This window comes from Hydra vulgaris, chromosome 06 (genome assembly GCF_038396675.1).
Source record: "Hydra vulgaris chromosome 06, alternate assembly HydraT2T_AEP".
Lineage (NCBI taxonomy): Eukaryota > Metazoa > Cnidaria > Hydrozoa > Anthoathecata > Hydridae > Hydra > Hydra vulgaris.
This window is the reverse complement of record NC_088925.1, coordinates 27300826-27321598: the sequence shown is the minus strand read 5'-3', so window position 1 is coordinate 27321598 and position 20773 is coordinate 27300826. Positions and strand designations below refer to the sequence as shown.

General features: G+C 28.7%; 2 protein-coding genes across 2 annotated transcripts; both read left to right on the top strand.

Annotated features, from left to right (window-relative positions):
- The first annotated feature begins 6022 nt into the window (after nucleotides 1–6022).
- LOC101236759 (zinc finger protein Gfi-1b) lies at nucleotides 6023–7531 on the top strand. Its single transcript, XM_065799750.1, has 2 exons — nucleotides 6023–6232; nucleotides 6812–7531. The coding sequence occupies exons 1-2, from the start codon at nucleotides 6175–6177 to the stop codon at nucleotides 7327–7329; spliced, it is 576 nt and encodes a 191-aa protein (XP_065655822.1). The 5' UTR covers nucleotides 6023–6174; the 3' UTR covers nucleotides 7330–7531.
- A 6659-nt stretch (nucleotides 7532–14190) lies between these two features.
- Nucleotides 14191–16287, top strand: LOC136081753 (uncharacterized). Its single transcript, XM_065799749.1, has 3 exons — nucleotides 14191–15704; nucleotides 15776–15844; nucleotides 16106–16287. Exon 1 carries the CDS (start codon nucleotides 14378–14380, stop codon nucleotides 14912–14914), a length of 537 nt encoding a protein of 178 aa, XP_065655821.1. The 5' UTR covers nucleotides 14191–14377; the 3' UTR covers nucleotides 14915–15704; nucleotides 15776–15844; nucleotides 16106–16287.
- The last annotated feature ends 4486 nt before the right edge of the window (nucleotides 16288–20773 follow it).

Genomic DNA, 20773 nt, shown 5'->3' with positions numbered 1-20773 from the left:
AGATGCCAATACGTCCTCGCAATCTTTTTATAGAACTCCTCATATATTTTCAATTAATAGCCATAATATGGGAATTAAACTGCTGATCAGTAAATCAAGTGCGTCTGTAGTACTTTATGAAAGAGCTTATGAAGGAGATTCATTATTCTATAACGCGATTGCTAAGGGCGTTGCTAAGAATAAGATGCATTAACACTATTAAAATATATCGGTAAACTTCAAAAATGTTTGATTTATAAAAAGTGGCAATGGCAAACCTGGATTTTATGATAAATTTTAGTCTTAATTAAGAGAATAACAACAATACAATATTATAATATCAAGTTTTTTTCATAGAAGTACCTTAATAATTTAGGCAACAATTTTGTGATAAAATATGTAGTAACACTTTTTAATATAAATACTTCATATTTTTTGTATTGAGACATCATATTTTTTTAGGCCTCTCCAAAATAATAGTTCCTTTTCAAAAAAAATTTTATGAAACGGGCCTGATTACACAGTTTTGTCTCGTTTTGAATTAAACCGTTTCGAGTCGATAATGTATAATGTCTACAGAGCTGGAAAAGATAAAGTGAATGAAAACATAAAACTTGGCAAGATATAAGCAAGCAATTTACATCGCGTTTATGCAAATTGTTGGAATGCTTCATATAAAGGCAAAATAAATTTGCTAACAATGGATTATCCGAAAATATATCGAACTTTAGAAGTAATAAGTATTGTATAGTAAGTTTAAAGCAAAAGATAATAATATACATTATATATCCTTGAAATAAAATTATCAATATATTATATAAAAAAATATATTAATAATATAAAAAAAAAGATGAAATACCTTTAAAATAAAGTTTAAAAGTTTATGCATTTGTTCGATGTAATCCACATTGTATTCGATGTAATACACATTGAACAAATGTATAAACTTTTAAATCTTATTTTATAGGTATTTCATCTGCACAAAAAGTGCCCAACCGTTCTGAAACTCAACAAAAAGTGCAAGAAGCCGCGGCAGAAAGTTTTATGATAATTTTATTTCTAAAAATTTCTGTATTATTGAAGACGATGAAACTTATATCAAGCACGATCATCAACAAATTCCTGGAGCTGTTTATTATATTGCCAAATATAGAGGAAAAGCAGATAAGAAATTTAAATACACAAAACATGACTAGTTTGCTAAAAAAGCTTTGATTTGGCAAGCTATTTGCAGTTGTAGCAAAAAATCAGCACTTTATATTTCTCAGTCTACACTTTCTGGTCAAATATATGTTAAAGAATGTTTACAAAAACGCCTTTTACCTCTCATTAAATCACACAATAACAGACCTGTGTTCTGGCCTGATTTAGCTTCAATTCATTATTGTAAACTAGCTATGGAATGGTATAAAAAGAATAATGTGAAATTTATGCCTAAAACAGAAAACCCTCCAAACTGCCCAGAATTGAGAGTTATTGAAAAGTACTGGGCTATTATTAAAAGAAAAATGAAAAAAACAAAAAGCTTTGCAGAAACATTGAAGATATTAAAATATCATTTAAAAAAGCATCAGATAGTTTTGATTCTTATTCTGTGCGCAAGCTTATGCGTACCATTAAAGCAAAAGCTCAACATTTTATTAGATTCCCACAGGAATAATTAATTTTTTTTTTAATGTTTGATCTTCTTATATTATTGTATTAAAATTATCACTTGGTTCGAAATAAAAATTAGGGAGTACTTTTTTTAGTTGTTTTTCTACTTTCACATTTATTTCGTGTACACGCTTTAATTTTTAGTGTCTTTTTTTGGAACAATTTTACAAAATAAACCATCATTTATCCGACATTTTCGCTCCAACATTTTATAATCCATAAAGCTAATTTTTGGAAAATATAAATGCGTTTTATGTTACTAAGAACATTTCATTTGTTTGAATATATTTAGTTGGTATGTAAGCTTTGTTTAAATAAAACTTATGTAAAAAAACTCTGAAGTCAACCCTGAAAAAAATATTTTTGGAAAAATGCAGTGTGATAAAAAATAAATACTGTAAAGTGAAAAGATTTTATTATATATAGCTCGGATATCTTAGCTTCATATATACATCGAATTAGCGATCTTAGAATTTTACTAATCTCTTAAGGATTTAAATTTGAAGATAAAGGTTTATACAGTGGTTATACATGTGTTAATGAATGTTTAAATTAAAATTTAAACAAAATAGTAAACTATATTAAATACAATACTTTACATAGTTTTTTTTTTAGTTCGATCTTCGAGTTAAAATTTTGATGTATAATCAAACAAATTTATACTTACGTGACATTTGTTTGTTTGTTTTTATTTTTTTTTAGGTGCCCCAAGAAGTCCTAACAGTCTTGTCACAGAGCACCGCGGAAGTGCATTTAACCAGGAGGTTCACGCCTCCTTCCTTACCGTGACGCGAAAATTTGTCCAGATCTCGTTTCGAACCTGGATCACCTGCTAATGAAGCAAGCGCTCTCACCACTGAGCCACGGCCGCACAGTTACCTCATGTTTGGATAAGGGGTTGTCCATAAATTACGTCACGCAATTTTTGAGCGTTTTAGACCCCTCCCTCACAACATCGTAACTCTTAAGAAACAAGTTCCGTATGAGTTATCATAAAAATATTACCCATGAAGCGTGACATAATTTATGGACGACCCCTATTGTTATTTATAACAACTGAAAGCGCAGGCATCTTAGCTTTCAAACAATTCTTTAAACATCCGTCTATGTGTTAGCAGTGCCAAGACCAGTTAGCTGAATCTTACGATTCTTGGCTCCACTACATTGTATACCTTTCAAATGCATAGGGTTAGGGTTACACTTTTTGCATTAGAATTGCTTTATAAAATAAATCAATTTTGTCTGCATTGAATACATCCCGGATGTCGTAACGAAACAATGTTGTTAGCAAAATTGTTTTCCTCTAAGGAACCAAGCTTTTATTGGTAACATCTTGACCTTTACTTAAACAATAGAAAAAAAAAGGCAATTGAAAAATCAACTTTATTTAATTTTGCTTTTGTTTTAATGGTTATATTTTAGGGTTTTATTTGCTCGCATTGCGTCGTAATGATTTTTTTCGATTGAACTTCAAGTAAACTAAAAAAAAAAATGAATTGATTGATGAATAGTTCAGTTTTGGATGATGACATGAGTATAATAGTTCCATGCATAATTTTTATTTCACAAAGAGCTTTTGTACGAATAATTTTATAGATATTTTAAGTAAAAACTATCCAATAATATATAAATATCAATGAACGATATTTATTTTTACATCCCACAACTTTTAAAGTCTTTTTCTGGCTTCTATTCTATTATATTCTGGTTATTATTGTTTATTTACCATTCCTTTTTAAAATTTGCATTTTTTTTAAGGGTCATCACTTTTAAATTATCATTATGTACTTTAATTAAAATAAGCCATTTCACGAATTACTTCGATTTGATTAAGCTACGAATAATTAATATTTATTAAGATAAAATAAGCTCAAAATAAGAACTATAACTGAAAAATACAAAATACTAAAAAAAATTGACAAAATAAAATTAGCTTCATCCGTATCAAAGAAGTATGGCAAAAATGGCTTCAATAGTTTAAAAAAAACAAAAAAAACACCATATATTCAGACATCGAAATAAAACTTATACAAATGGAGTCAGGAATATCAGTATTTTATCATTTTAAAATGATAGAATACTGATATTGTTTAAAAAAAAACGTTGTTTCTTTTTTTCTACGTATTAAACACCCATCAGATGCTTGAAAATTGTCACTACCAAGTTCTTTGGCAAAAAAGAAAGCCTTGACTTTGAAAATGGTTTCTGAAACAAAAATGTTGTGGCGGGTGTTAAAAAACCACATATGACATGCTTTATTTGAATGCTCGTGAAGACTCCCTTCCTGACTCCATTTGTATAAGTTTTATTTCGACATCTGAGTATATGGTGCTTTTTTGTTGTTGTTTTTTAACTATTCAAACCATGTTTGCCTTAGATTGCCATACTTCTTTGATACGGATGAAGCTAATTTTCTTTTGTCAATTTTTTTAGTATTTTTTATTTTTCAGTTATAGTTCTTATTTTGAGCTTATTTTATCTTAATAAATATGAACTATTCGTAGCTTAATCGAATCGAAGTAATCCGTGAAAAAGTTTATTTCAATTATATTTGACGCAAAGGTATTTAATTGGTTTTCGAACGTTTGTAATTTTGAATTTTTTTTTTTAAATGGTTTTTGAATATTTTAAAGTTTTATTGTATTATTGTACACTTACGTGCAACTCAATATAAAAGTTGTATTTAATCAAAGTATTTTGCCAAACTGACCTCAAAAACTTTGTTCGACTTTGCAAATGGTCTGATTTCGCAAGGGTATGATTTAAGCGGATGATTTTATACCGAGCCGACATTTGGTCCGTAAAAGACGTCTTATAAACGTTCAAAAGACGTTCTGAACGTTATTTGAAAGTTCAAAAGACGTCTTTTCAGGACCAAATGTCGGCTTGGTTAAGAAGGAAAACTCAAAGAGAGTTAAAAACCCATCCGACTTAGTAAAAGTCCGACTAATCAAAGGTTCTAGTGTGATTGTACTGTAATTCTATCTTTATGAAATATTTCCCGTTGTTTTATACTATTTATATTTAGTACTATTGATATATTTGGGGTGGTTCTTCTATTTACTTATTTAAATAAAATGAATAAAAAAAAATTGCGGCCTTTATGGGGCTATTATTAATTATAAAAGTTTGTTGTCATTTGACTAGTTATTTACAGAGATCTCAGCCTTTTTTTTAATTTAAAATTAATCAAAACACTTCAATATCTACCTTTCTAACTTTTAACTAACCAACACTCCGGAATTCTTATTCAAGCTTTCTCTAAACCGTTATGTTGTATTTTGACTTTTTACTCTGTTATTTTGTCATTTTCATTGTAACACCAAACTATGATTGTGTATACCTGCAGCCTTGTTGGTAGTGAGTTTGGCTAAAAGAGGGGGAAGCATATTTTTCCATTGAGTTTTAGATTTTTTCATAAAATAAAGAGTTTCTGCGGCTATTAAAATTTAAAAATATTTATATATTTTGTTATATAACAAAATTTATTTTTTTTATAAACTATCTCTTTTTTTTTACTACTAGCCAATCATGCTCTTTATGCTGGTTACGTAATTTGGCTTCTTTTTTATCATCTGCTAGTTCTCTATAATTTATTTTACTTTTATATATGAAAATGAAAGAGTCACGTGAGAAAATTAAGTCCATCTGGGCTTAATAGTTCTTCATTTTATTTCTGAAATAAGTTTTAATATATTGAATGATTTATTCAGTTATTTAAGAATAAAAACGCGTTGTGGGTTTTTAAAAGCTTCTTGACTATTTGTCCTCGTAACTTCTGGACGATTAGATTTGTTTTTTTATTTCAAGCGGAGTTTACGACAGCGAATGCAAACTATTTTTTCCCCCTTAAATCTCTATTCTTTTACGATTGCGAACTAATAAACTTTTTTCGAAAGACCATTTGCTCAAAGAGCGAACATATGTGAACTAGGTATGAATAAGTAAGTAAAATATTTTTTAAAGTTTTTAAACTTTTGAAAGTTGTTAACAAAATTACAAAAACGTAAAAACTTTTACAACTCGCTCTTTAAAACATGAAAGAAAAGAAAATTAAGAAAGATTAAATAATTTTGAGTATAACTTAAAAAGATAAAACATAAATAAACCAATAGCGATTGCTTTAGTTAATTTTAACTCGTACCAGGTTTCTAGCAAGTAACAGGTTGGGCCACGTGCTTTATAACACAAAAGGTAATCTCAGCAATATTAAAAAACAACTAAAATAATTTCTTGCTGCTGTATTAATGATGTTTATTGTTTTTTAAAAAGCTATTCACTTTAGAGGCAATAAAACAAAAACGATTTAAATTGAGCGGAACTAATTAAATAAATCGTTTGATAACAGTTTGTTGAGGTGACGTTGTTTAAAAACAATAGACATTTTAAAGTAACTTAGGTTCAAAAAATCATCAGAATATTAATTAAAAGATATAGAGATAAACTTTTTTAGTTTTAAGAGATTTAGTTTAACGATTTTTTTACAAGCGAAATTCATAAAAAGTGGTTGTGTTTCGTGTAAAATAGAGATATATTGGTATGGCTGAAGACGATCTTATTGCTGCGGATGCTAAAAATTTTTTATACTTTGTGAAAGGTAATTGTTTTTATTTTATTTATGCTGAATTTCTATTTTGCGTATTAAGTTTGATCTGTTTTTGACTCTTCGTTGTACAAACTTATCTATTCAGCGTTCTTATCTCAAAAATTATATTTGGCTTTTTTTTATTAATGTATTTTTTGTTTTTACGAGCTTTGTTATTATAATTTTTATAGTTTACAAGGATACATGTATATTTATATTATAGTTAAACTTATTTATAAAAAAAATAATATAAAATATTTGACATCCTAAAGCGTTGTTAAGTTATTTGTTAAATTCGAGTTTTAACTTTGAAAAACGCTTATTTTTAAAAATCTGATTTCTCTTATTTCTTTTGTTGTGATTTCCCATAAAACATTCGATGTGATTTCTCATTCACTATTTTCCAGCTTTGTTTTAAAAACTTTATTTATTATTATTATCATTATTATTAGTAGTAATCTTCGCCATCAGTTTTCAAGCTTATACAAAAGGTTTATTGTTTTCTTTAAAAAAAAAAAAGGTTTTTAGATGAGAAGTTATAAATAATTGAATAATGCGGATTATATTTTCTTTGTTTTTCTGAATTTTTAGAACTTTCCGTAAATCTCCCTCCTGACGTGCGTCACGTAAAACCGCAGCCGTATTATGATAGCGATACAGAAAGTTCCGACTCAGGCGTTATTCTTAATAAAGAGATAGGAACCACCGCAGAAACTCGTCGTTTTGAATGCCCAACGTGTAACAAGTATTTTAAACGAAGGTCTAGTTTATCGACACATAAGTTGATTCATCTAAATGTAAAACCATTTACATGTACTGTTTGTTCAAAAGATTTTCTACGACGATCGGATCTGAAAAAACACTCTCTTATGCACAGCGGCAAGAAACCACACGAGTGCCCAGAATGCAAAAAAGTATTTTCTCAATCTTCAAATATGCTTACTCATATGCGTCGCCATTCCGGTGTACGACCTTTCTCTTGTAACATTTGCGGAAATGCATTTTATAGAAAAGTTGATGTCAGGCGCCATCAAATCCGTCATCAAAAAAACAATACTTATGTCATCGGGGATGAAATAAACGAGTTTTCGTCCGAAGGTTGTATATAATTTTATTCAGCTTATTTTCTTATGTAAGAATCGTTACTCGTAGAAATTTTCAATTTAAATGGGCTGGCTATTCTTAAGAATAAGATTTATGAAAATTCATTTTTATATGACCTGCAAGAACAGATTAATTTTCTTTTTTAGAAAAAAATTAAAACAGTTGTTACATAATAGTTATATGTTAATAATAAAATTTGATATTTTATACTGTTTGTTAAATAAAATATTTATTCAACTTTCTGCATATTAATACAAATTTTTATTCTAGTTCTAATAATACCGCATAGATTGCAGTATTAGAAGAAGTGTGATTTTTACTAAACATGGCTTTTAAATGTTGCATGAGTTAGCGCTTTATGTTCCACAATTTATGTAAAAATGAAGAAAAAAACTAATAAAGTGAAAAAAAACTTATATAAACTATTTTATTTTGTTAAATACTAAACGAGCGTTTGATGTCTGAAGTCAACTAAGGCGTGTGCGTGCGTGTATACACAAATAAAATAAAACATTGAACTAGTTTCTGAATCAATAGAAGTGAATAAAATCGAACACTGACTTTGAGCATCTTTTCCAGAATCATCTAGAATTAATGAGAAAGCATATTTTTATTGTAAAAAGAAGCTGAAAATGTGCTGACATTTATTCTTCTTTATTAAACTTGTATTTTAAACAAACTGTTGAAGGGCAATAAAAGTTGAATTTGTTCAAAAATATTTATGTTACATTTAATGTTGTTGTTAGATAGGTTGAAAAAAAGTTTATTTAACCATTTAATAATCATTTTAAAAATATTTCTCAAAAAGCAGTTAAATTAAGTTTAAACAGTTTAAAAAACTCGAGTCGATTGTCGTAGAGAAAATATCCTTTTGTAGTAATGCCAGGTGTTTTTCTTGGTCTAAAAAATAAACGTTTTATTACTATCACGTTATCAATTTTCCATTAATTTTAAAAAAATTCGAAATTCCTCTATTTCTTATCCTTTGAATAAAATGTAGTTTAAGCAATAGATCGTGTATGAACACATTTAGCAGATTGTAAAATAGTTGGAGTAACAATGCTTTAATCATCTTGTGACTACGAGTTTTAGAAGTATACAAGCTTTTTCTATTGATATGTCGAAAGAATCCTAATACTTTGCTTAGATAAAAGGTCCACTTTTAATTTGTTTAAGGTTAGTTGGTTTGTTAAGGTTATTATTTAATTTATTTATTACCGCTTTCGATTTTTCATTTTGAAATGTAATTTGAACATCAGTAATTCATTGTTAATAGAAAATTGCTATATAATAATACCGAGCATAGAAAGTCCAATTAAAACTAAGAGTTTTACTTAAATACAAAAGCTCTTCAAAGTTCATCTTTATAGAATCTTAATTGTTCTTTCTAACTTCTTTATAGAATCTTGATTGCTTTTTCTTAACACCCCCTCCCCGTTTATTAATTTTGACTTGTTACCAACAAAAAAACTTCTCTCAAAACTATATATGTAAACTGACCTAAAAAATTAGAAAATATAAACTCACTTAATAAAATATTTTTCAGTGAAACTTGGCTTTCAAAGTTGTTAATCTATAAAAAAAAATCTCGTTGATTAGAAAATGCAAAACATAGCTTAACTTCTGAGTTTGCGTCAAATATACCTGTTTGCATAACTTTTTAACTCAAGATAAAGGATTAAACTGAAGATTAATATAAAATGCTAATAAATCAACAAAAAAGAAATGAGTGTAGTTAAATTCCATTTTGGTAATCATAGAAGGTTTAAAATTGTGTTTTTGCCTGCCCAATTGTCACCTCATCATGTTAAAATCGTGACAGCATTTAAAATATATAGAATGAGTTAATCAAGTTAAAATTAAGCTTATATAGCCAAATCTTTTCCAGTCCCAGTGAAAAATAAAACCGCGTCCCACATGGGTTACGCGTGGGTTCCGTGTGGGATTGATGGGATTTACGTGGGACGGATTTTCCCATGTGGTATCCGTATGGAAATTTGTCACCTTAAACCCATGTGGGTAATCCCACATGGGTTACATGTGGGAACCATATGGTATTTACACACATGGGAAATCCCACGTGGGTTTCCTGTGGGATTTGTATGGGAATTAATTTAAAAGCTGGTAACTAAAAAAAAAACTAGAAAAAAAAATTTTTAAATCGACATTGCATTGCGTTACGTTTACATTGTGTGAAAATATTTTATATTAATAGAGAGAATGGCAAGCAAGTATGTAAGTACCACGAATAATGTTTATCTTTCTTTATAGAAAAAAGATTAAGATATGTTCAAATAGACGTATTATTAGGATAATATAATAGTTATTTGAATTTAGATTTTGAGTTAGTTATTTGCAAACAATTAACTGATGCAAGTTGAAATGTTGTCAAAAACCAATCTTGCATGCATGGGAGTTTCATGAGTTTCAAACCTGCATTTCTTTGTGGGACACTGCAGTGTCCCACAAAGAAATGCAGGTTTGAAACTCGAAGAATTCCCAATTTTCTTTATTAAAAAAAAAAAAAGTAGGATAGAGATGGGTTTCTGTAACTTTTTTTATGCTCCAAAACTTTTAACTTTAGATATAATAAGGTCCTTAAGACTTAAGGGACTTACGAACTACATTGAGGAACAAGTACAGAATATTTACAGAAACTTTTCAATTTTTAGTTTATAGTACCACAGTGTTATTGTTTATTATTATATTATGTTATATATTTATTGTTTATTGTTTACAATTTTATTTTCAATATATTTTGACAACACCCTTTACATTTTAAATGATGACAGCTTTACTTTTCTATTGATGTTAAATTTATTACGTTTCAATAACTCAGATTGAATCTTAACTGAATTATTGTAAGCTTTGAAGGGGTTTGTTGTATATCAAATCGTGTTGTAAATAAAGTAAAAATAATATATATATATATATATATATATATATATATATATATATATATATATATATATATATAAATATATATACATATATACATATGTATATATATATATATACAAATATATATATATATATATATTTATATATATATTTATATATATACATATATATATATATATATATATATATATATATATATATATATATATATATATATATATATATATATATATATATATACAAATATATATATATATATATATACAAAGATATATATATATATATATACAAATATATATATATAATTCATTTTATAAAACAGAGACTGACAACTGATAATTAATGGATGTAAATACAAATTATAAAAATCATGTAAACTTCATTTATTATTTCTAAATACTATATTAATGTTAGTCGACAAAGTTAAAATCAATTTAGAGCATTGTTATTAGTTCTTTTGCGATTCGCACTTCCACTTCTGTCTCTCAAATTTATAAAATAGGTGGTCAAAGCTTGCTCAATAGGTAGGTTATCAGCATAACAATGCTTTTTTCTTACACTTTCTTAAGAGAAATATGGCAAATTGATTACTTATTTTACCTAAATCATAGGGTCATCTATGCATAATGATGTCAGATGATGACCCGTTTATTGAACACCTTCACCCTTTATCAAACTCAGTCAATTTTTTGCCATCTCCCATTGAAAATGATGTCAGTTTTTGTTATCATATTATGATGGTATACCTGAATTGTTAATATAATATAAAAAATGCATATACCATCAATTTTTTTCTGGTTCAATTATACATTTATTCTCAACAGTACTACAGTTTTAAGCAACAAAAGCAAGATGTTTTTAGACCACATTGTTGGTGTAAATACCTCTAAAACCTGCTCATAGCTAGCATATATTGTTTTACTTTTTTTTTAAATTAAATATGTTACTTTTTTTTTTAATTCAATTTTTTAATTGACATTATTTTGGTCTCAACTTCCCCTCCCCATTGTCAATTATTGTTAAACTCACACTGCCCCTCTATCTACTGGCATCATTTATGGATGATCCCATAGCCTAAATACTATATATATATATATATATATATATATATATATATATATATATATATATATATATATATATATATATATATATATATTCTTTTTACTTTATTTACAACACCATTTGATATACAACAAACCCCTACAAAGCTTACAATAATTCAGTTAAAATTCAATCTGAGTTATTGAAACGTAATAAATTTAACATCAATAGAAAAGTAAAACTGTCATCATTTAAAATGTAAAGGGTGTTGTCAAAATATATTGAAAATAAAATTAAGTTACTAATAAAATCACGTTCAACAATGAAAAACATTCTTACTGTAGTAAGAATTAGTACTAGTTAACAAATCTGAACAAATAAATATAAAATAGTGAAAAAACAATGAACAAATAAGAACTTGAACTTGAACTAAATCTTGAATTTGAATTAATTGGTACTAATTTGTTCAAGCATAACCTTAAAAAATAAGTTTATATAATAAATATTATGTATAACTAGTTATACATATAGTTAACTATTAGGAGTTATATGTATAACTGCATGAATTTTAAAGCATTTTATTTAATTTATATATTACTTTAGATCGTATTACTTTGAATACTGGACCCAGAGACTTTATTCCCAATTACACTGTGGTACTCCAGATTAAAAATTGAAAAGTTTCTGTAAATATCCTGTTTTTGTTCCTCAATGTACTTCGTAAGTCCCTAAAGTTTTATGAACTTTATTATATATAAAGTTAAAAGTTTTGGAGCATAAAAAGTTACAGAAACCTCCATATCTCCCTCCTATTTTTTTTTTTTTTTTTCAATAAAGAAAATTTGACTTTCAAACCAGCATTTCTTTGTGGGACACTGCAGTGTCCCATGCATGCATGCATGCTTGGTTTTTGACAACATTTGAACTTGCATCAGTCAATTGTTTGCAGATAATATACTCAAGAACTATATTCAAATATCATATGAACATGTTAGAGAATGTTCATACGATATTTGAACATCACAAATTTAATAACACTGTTGTGATATGTTATATAAATAATACCATAATAGATTATGATATGAAAATAAGATAGGATATGAAGGCAATGATCAAAGAATAAATTTACTTATAGAAATTTAGATGTTTGTTTATTAGTTTCAGAATATTATATTATGTGTGACCACAGCCTTCTATAATAACGGGCCTTGACATCGCGCAACAAAGTTGTTAAATTGAAGGCCAATTCCTAAAACTGTGTTTACATTTTCATCTTTTAACATTAGACGAAAGTTTGTGTTCATGCTTTTTTAATAAATCTTTAAAATTTGATTGGTTTATAAATTAGATATTGCAACTTCAAGACGATAATGTTGTAAGGTTCAAGGCGTTACATTGTAAGATAATAGTATTGTCAAACTAACGGTAAGTTTTTTTAATAATTAAAATGCCTTTAAAATGCTGTGTATCTCTTTGCAAGTCGAACTATCTCAACTACAACAAAAATATCAATTTATACAACTACAATATCAATACTCAACTACAACAAAAATATCAATTTATAAATTCCCGAAGAATCTAGAGGAGAGAAAAAGATGTAGTAAAGCTATCCCAAGAACTGGTTTTATTGTTACAGACTATACAGCAGTATGTCAACTTCATTGGCCAAATGAAGCACCTTTTGAAAGCAAATATGGGAAGCAACGACCTTTAAACCCACCATCTGTTTTTAAAATTTTACGCCTAGTTGTTTAGCTACTCCAGCAAGTTAAGTTAGAAAAACTGTAACTTCAAGCGGTTTTCGAAGCATTTTACGAAATGAGTTAAATGATTTTCTATAAGAGGATGAACTTATATTTGACGATATTCAATCTTTGTTAAGTGATAATAACGATGTTATTGTTTTCCAGCTTAATAAAAAAAGTTTACACATGCAATCAAAAATGTACAAACTTGGTGTTCCATTATTTATTTTAGTAATTTTCAATGATTATTCATTTGTAATTAACCATAATGGCACAACTTGTAATATTTCATCTTTAGCTGTAAACAAATTAAAGTTAATAAAAACAAAATCAGCTTTATTTGAAGCAGTTAGATTTTTAAAAAATAAAGAAAGTTCGCTTCAGTTAAATATTCTATTCGAACACCTTAATGCTATGAGAAAAGTTAATGTTGGTGAAGTTTTATATACTCCAGATATTATATGTAGAGCATATGAGTATTTTGCTATGCGACGAAGTTTATATGATTGTTTGTGTATTGACTACAAGTTGTCAAGTATAAGGACTTTAACAAGATTGACTTCAAAAATAAGCTCAATGGAGGACCTAAGTTTTATAAATAGTATTTTTATGAATTTAAATCCATTGAAAAGAATTTCCATACTACTAATTAATGAGGTCTATGTCAAAGCTTCATTGCTTTACTAAAGAGGTGCTTTGTTTGGTCAAGCAGTAAACTACCCTGAAAAGTTAGCTAAAACAATTTTATCATTTATGATTAAATGTCTTTTGTTCCTCAATGTACTTTGGAGGTCCAGAATTTATATGTAGAGCTCAACCTGTTGCAAATTGTTCCTCTGAATTTCAGTTTTCTCAATGTCAACAAATTGTTCATACGATAAATAATATTAAAAATAGTAAGACATTGGTAATAATTACTGGTGGTAACCGTGTAAATCAAAGATTTTTTGGAATGTGTAAAACAGTTGATAGTAAACCATGGTTAACAAGATCAGGTATATATTTTTTTTATGATTATGTGCATCTCTTAAAATCTATACGAAACAATTGGTTGACAGAAAAGACTGACGAACTTCAATTTTTAAACAATAAAGAACTGGCTTTGGCTAAGTGGAGTAATTTATAAACTTTTCTAAATCACTCCACTTAGCCAAAGCCAGTTCTTTTAATCTAAAACTTTAATTTAAAAACTGAGTGCAATTGTCTTTTTAAACTCTCTAAACTTACTGCTAAATCAGTTTATCCAAAACCAATAGAGAGACAATCTGTAAAGTTTTGTTTGTCTGTTTTTTGTGAAGAAACAGTAGCTGCATTAAGAACGCAGTTACAACTGCTACGAGATATTGCTGAACTGTCAAATTTTATGAAACCTACAGGTAAGCGTGTAAAACAGCTTACGCTAGATACTAGCAATGCAATAGCGCATTCATGTTATGGCTTTATTGATCTCGTAGAAACTTTGTTGAGTAATGGAGCAAAGTATGTCTTATTAGGTTGGTTTTCAACAGATCCACTTGAAAAAGCTTTTTCTAAGCTTCGACAGGGATCTGGAGGTACTTACTTTATAAACGTTAAATCTGTAATTGAAAAAATTAATATTCAACATACTAAATGGATATTACAACTTGACATTCCTGTTGATGGTATTGATGGTCATACTTGTGACATATGTTTTAGAGATATTTCTACTGATGAAAAAGAACTTCTAGATAATATACATGATCTTGAAAGCTCAGTTAATAAATCTACATTAGTGGCTATAGTTTACATAGCTGGCTATGTGCAAAAAAGCGAAATAAAAATTTATGATGATTCTACCAATTATTATTATAAATATGGAAGTTATCTGTATAGCCTAAACAGAGGCGGACTTGAAATTCCTTCTGATACTCTTGTCTAATGGTCAATATTTTGCTTTTTTTTTATATATATATAGAGATGGGTTCAAGGTGCTACTGACCCTTTATGCAGAACATTCTGTGTTACTCAGTTTCAGTTCATTGCTGCTAAATATAGATTTAAAATCACAAAAAAACTGCTAAAGAATTACTCACTAATTACCACTCCCAAAGTACTAAAGCTATCATAATTTATGTGAAAATTAGTTTTGTATTTTATTATGCAATTTACTTGTTATGTTTTTTATTTTCTCATTAGCCTATATGTCTCTCAATATGTTTGGATTTGTAAATATTTACCCTGTTGAGATATATTGATAAAACTTTTTTTTTGCTTGAATCGACTTTTGTTGGTGTTTTTTATTGTTGGTAATTTTTATTGTTGCCATTTTTAGCAAAAAAAATTAAAAATACAGTTATCTTTCTAATATATAGATATATACTTTGTTATAGTTCTGCTTGTTATTGATACTATTTAATATTACATAAATTTTCTTAATGAAATTTGAAATACGAAAATTATGATTATCTTTTAACAATTTTTTGGTTTTCTTTTTATATTTCCGTCTTTACTAGAGATTATTATTAGAAAGCATAGACTGCCATTACACCCTACCTAATATAAAAATATATCAATATAAGTAAAAGTGAAAGTTTAATCGGCCTTCAGTTTTTACGGCATTTTGCGCGATGTCAAGGCCTGTTATTATAGAAGGCCGTGTGTATGACGAAAAAGTAAAGATATTTTTGCATCCACTGGCTATTGCACCCAAGGTCTACATCATTGAAAAAGTAGGTTTTTACATTTGTTTTTTTTGTTTTTTTGTTTAACTACTTATCCTAATTGATCACTTTTTTTTCAGGATTCTCCTCATGGGTTCAAGCTCATTACGCATAATATGTGTTCAATTACCCATAATACGTTAGTCATTGTAAGTAATAAATTAGAAAATAATTATTTGTGAAATGTTGTAGTCATTAATGATTTCAACCTGGCTAATAATTAAAATTGCTCGACTAATAAGGTTCCTTTTTAAAATTGTTCTCTCTCTCTGTCTCTCTCTCTCATATATATATATATATATATATATGTATATATATATATATATATATATATATATATATATTATATATATATATATATATATATATATATATATATATATATATTTGTATTTATTTATTTTTTTTAGAAAATGTTTGAAGAAAGTTAGAAGATACTAAAAACTTGGTATTATGCAAGCCGAAGCGATTTAATTAATTCAATCGATAAAAAACGACGTGTTAAGCGCAAAAGAAAAAATAATATTTTTAATATTCATTTTGGATGTATTAATTAATAGCATTTATTTTGAAATAAATTCATTTTGCAACACGGTTTTTAATTTTATAAAATTTCGTCATAATAGTTTAAGGTAAATCGCACTGGTTATAGGTGGAAAACATCACATGTAAAAGATCAAAAATGCTACACATTTTGAATACCAAATGGGATAAAGTAGCAAATACCAGATTAAGTTAAACCTCTCTGAAAGCTTCGATGATTAATTTTAAATTACTATTTAAGTAATTTTTAAATTAAAAGAATTTTAAAAATTATCATAGAAGTATTCGGACTTTCATTTGTCTAGTATTGACTACTTTTATACCATTTGGATTAAAATATGTGGCATTTAAGATCTATAACATGTAGTATTTTCCACCTATATCCCATGTAGGATTTACCACATAAAACCCATGTGGGATTTACCATATGAAACCCACATGGGACAAAATAATAATCCCCATATGGGTTACATATGGTAAAAACCCACGCGTATCCCATATGGGATTTACCATATGGAATCCATGTGGGATTTACCATATGAAACCCACATGGGACAAAATAATAATCCCCACATGGGTTACATATGGAAAAAATCCACGCGTATCCCATGTGCACTTTTTCACTGGGTTGGGTTGATTCAAAACATCAAGTTTTAAGTTAAAAGTTAAAAATTTAAAACAACTCTTGACGTAAGATCAATAAAATTCTTTTTAGTCTTTTGAGAATTTATAAGCTTTTATATTTAATGCTATTGCACTATTTAACTGCCACCAACTTCACCATCTTCCAAACTCAATTGACATTTTTTTTTTGTTTTTTTTTTGTTTTGTTATTCACCTCCTCAAGGCCATGAAGGCCACTACAGATGAGGAGGCTACTCAATAGTGGTTATAACCCTCTCTCAACTCTATAACTCCGAAACACGAACATCGACGAACAAAGTCGCTGCGCGGAGAAACAAGTTGAGCGCGGTACTACCAGGGACGTGGTGGGGATCGAACTCGGAACCTCTCGCTTCTGAAGCGAGCGCTTTACCACTACACCACTACCGCATATTCATTCAGCCTTCTCAAAGCACAAGGCACCAAAAATGGATCGTCCTTCATTTTTGGTGCCTTGTGCCATTTTTGGTGCCTCCTGGCCTGGATATATCTGAAGAAAAGTGGGCAAATTTTATTAGTCGCTAGACATTGTTCAAGAGATGTACAGACATTAGACAAGAGGAGATGACAGTACAGCTGTTTCAGTGATGTGAAGACGACCTCGGAAATCAACTCCTAAAATAATACCCTAATCTAATAAGATAATCAATGAAAACGGTGAGACATTTCTTAAAGCAATTAAGAAACTGGCTGATACTCCAGTGGTCATTAGTGTCAGAAGGGCAGAACTCCTCCAAATGAGACAGGGACACAACGAAAATATTTGGTCATTCTACGCAAAAACGAAGGGCAAGGCTGCTACTTACAACTACAATGTACATTGCCACTGCCACCCACAAACAACCGTTGATTTTAACCGATGCTATCATATGAGACATTGTTGTTGCTGGACTATCAGATATTGACATCCGTAAAGATGTACTTGGATGGGTCTCACTTAACACAGCCTCAATCGCAGATATCATTGCTTTTATCGAGGGTAAGGAAATGGCACAAAATGCACTAGGTTGTAGTTCAACAACAGCAAGTGTATCAACTTTCAGGAAACAAAACAAGAGCAATACACACGGTATTAAAGATACCAATGTTACAGCCAAATGCCCAGATTGCTCAAAATCTTATAGTATATTTACCGAATCATCTAAAGGGTGGAGCACAAAACCTCACAAGTTGTATCTAGACTGCTGGAAGAAGCTTAGATCTCGCAATTCTAAAATGAACAACAGAATCATCCCAAATAATATGAAATTGAATGCCGCTAAAGATGCTGAGGCAAGCAGACTTGTGATAAAGTTGAGTGCAATTAAGCATTCAAATAAAATTACAAAAAAACTCAATTGATACCCAATGTAAAGCAACACTCTACAGAAATAAATCATCACATATTTACCCAAGATAGATGGGTCATAGCTCAATCACTGGTTCACCCTACAATTTAGCTGCGCATGACTACCAACAATGCATTTGGTATCCCTTTCCCTCCTATTACACCGAAATATCTACAAGTCATCACAGATACCGGTGCACAGTCTTGCTTATGGTTCAGGAAAGGGTTTGAGAGCACAGGTTTTAAAGCACACAATTTAATACCTGTGAAATATAGCATGTCTGCTGCTTACAAAACCCAATTTCGTACTGAAGGTGCAATTTTTGTACGTCTTGAAGAACAACAACTTAATGGTAACAAAGTCGAATGTGTGTAATGGTTTACATCAGCCCAGATGCAAACGGATTCTACTAATCTAAAGAGGCAATGACCCAACTGGGTATCATCTCTAAAAACTTTCAGAGATTGGTAGCGCCCTCCACGGAGCTATTTACTCAGACTAAAGTGACTAAAACATTGAGCGAAAACAACACAACCCGTGCATGTGTTTGCTCCAAAAGAAGTCTTCCACTTCCACATAAATTCAATATCTTTGTTATGATTATATTTCTAAGTATTTATTTATGTATTTTATCTGAACACACATATTTATTCAATTTTTTTTTACACAGAACAGAAATCTTATTTCTGCTCTGTGTAATACTTCGGTGAAGGCTAGAAAAATGTGAATTACAGTAATATAATTTTTACTGTAATAAAAAAGTTTAACGTTTTCGTCACTTAAACTGTTAAATTTAGACGCATTTCACTACTTAAATAGAAATAGAAAATTTTGGTGAAAAAATTTCCCAAAACTAAAGTGTTCGTCTTTTCGTTTTAAATCAAATGCCAAAACGTTTTGACGCTTTGCGCAATATTGCGAAACATGGAGAGTATGTAATTTGCGGAATAAATTGTAAAAACATTTCGAGCCTCAGGAATTAATGTTTCACTTTCAATCATAGATCGCCGTTTTAAAATTAAAAAAGTTGCGGAGAAAACCTAAGTAACAAAAATGTTTTTATACGCTTATAATGATTTGCAATACGGTTCACAGTGTTTTCACTTTAACTCTTCTAAGATTAATTTAACATAAAAATTGCGCATAAAATTTGATCAAGTAACAACTTTCAAATTATATATTTAGACCTTTTTTCACCTATTTTCCACGTTCATTTAGAAAGTCTCATCAGTAATGTCCAAATGCAGATCACTATGTTGCTTCTATATGAAGTTTGATTTTACTTTTATATACTTGCGCAGGGCGAACGAGACAATAACAAAACTCAGCATAAAACGACAGAAACGGCCCGTACCTCCAGATATGTATTTCTTACGACTATAATAAAGAGAGCTAAAAATTTTTAAAGAACAGAATTTTTATATAACAAATAAAATGTTTAAAGTTAAATCTTATTGATGAATTTAATTCGCTGAATATCATATATTCATATTATATATACACACACACACACATCTGTTACTTATTTCTAAGGTTTTTAACTAAAGGTTTCTAAAGTTTTTAACTGAAAAACCATTAGATATTTTTAAATTTTCCTGCAAGTAATTTCAATATATCGTTGGTATACAGAGGAAATCAAATAAGTTCATTTTGGCAGTATGGAATTATTTATACCACTATTTAGTATTTTAAATTCTCTATCGTTTGATATACCACACAAATTTAATAAGTCAATTAATGACTTATTAAGATAATTTATTTCAAATATTACAAAAAAAATTTATTTTAACTATTAGACAAAAACTTATTTGTTCATTATCTCAAAATAATGTTGTTGGACTTAATTGGTTTCCCTTGTATACCAACCATATTAAATAATTCAAGTTCACATATATGCTTGTTGGTTGTATTTCAATTAATGCTTACACAGATTCGCGCTTAAGGAAGTTGGTACATTCGTTCGCACTGATGGAAGGTTTGTATTTAAAAAATACGCACTTAAGTTGTTTCCTTTCGAGGAAACAACTTAAGAGCGTATTTTTTAAATGGACTTAGGTGTAGGGATGGCAATCCCGGGATTTCGTACAAATTGTTCACCCCGAAATCCCGGGATTTCGAGATCATCAAAAGTAAAAGTTAGTAAAGTTTAAGCTTATAGTTGTAGTTAAGTAATTTGTAGGGTAAAGGAAGGTATGTTCGTGATAAATTAACTAGATGTGTAATTACAAAGTCAATTTCAGTAATTTTACTTAATTACTTTAATTGTTTGATGTACATAGAGTAAAGTTACTAGAATCTATGCAGTTTTGGGATTTTAAGTCTTTTGATAAGTTTTTATAAAAGCTCAAAAGTCATTGAGAAAAGTTAGGTAATTTTGTGATATGATATTTAATTTCGTGATAGTGGTTAGGTAATTTCGTGAATACACAATAATATTTAAATTTTTCTTTATTAATTAAGTATAACATCTGGTATAATATAACAAAAAATATCAACACTTGTTTTGAATTCATAACTATTCAATCAGACTTTAAGTTCATAAAA

Excerpts from the sequence above, each read along its gene's own strand:
- LOC136081753 (XM_065799749.1), top strand. The coding sequence starts at position 14,378 with ATGAAACCTACAGGTAAGCGTGTAAAACAGCTTACGCTAGATACTAGC.
- LOC101236759 (XM_065799750.1), top strand. The coding sequence starts at position 6,175 with ATGGCTGAAGACGATCTTATTGCTGCGGATGCTAAAAATTTTTTATAC. Across the intron at positions 6,233-6,811 it reads TTTTTTATACTTTGTGAAAG|AACTTTCCGTAAATCTCCCT; the intron begins GTAATTGTTTTT and ends CTGAATTTTTAG.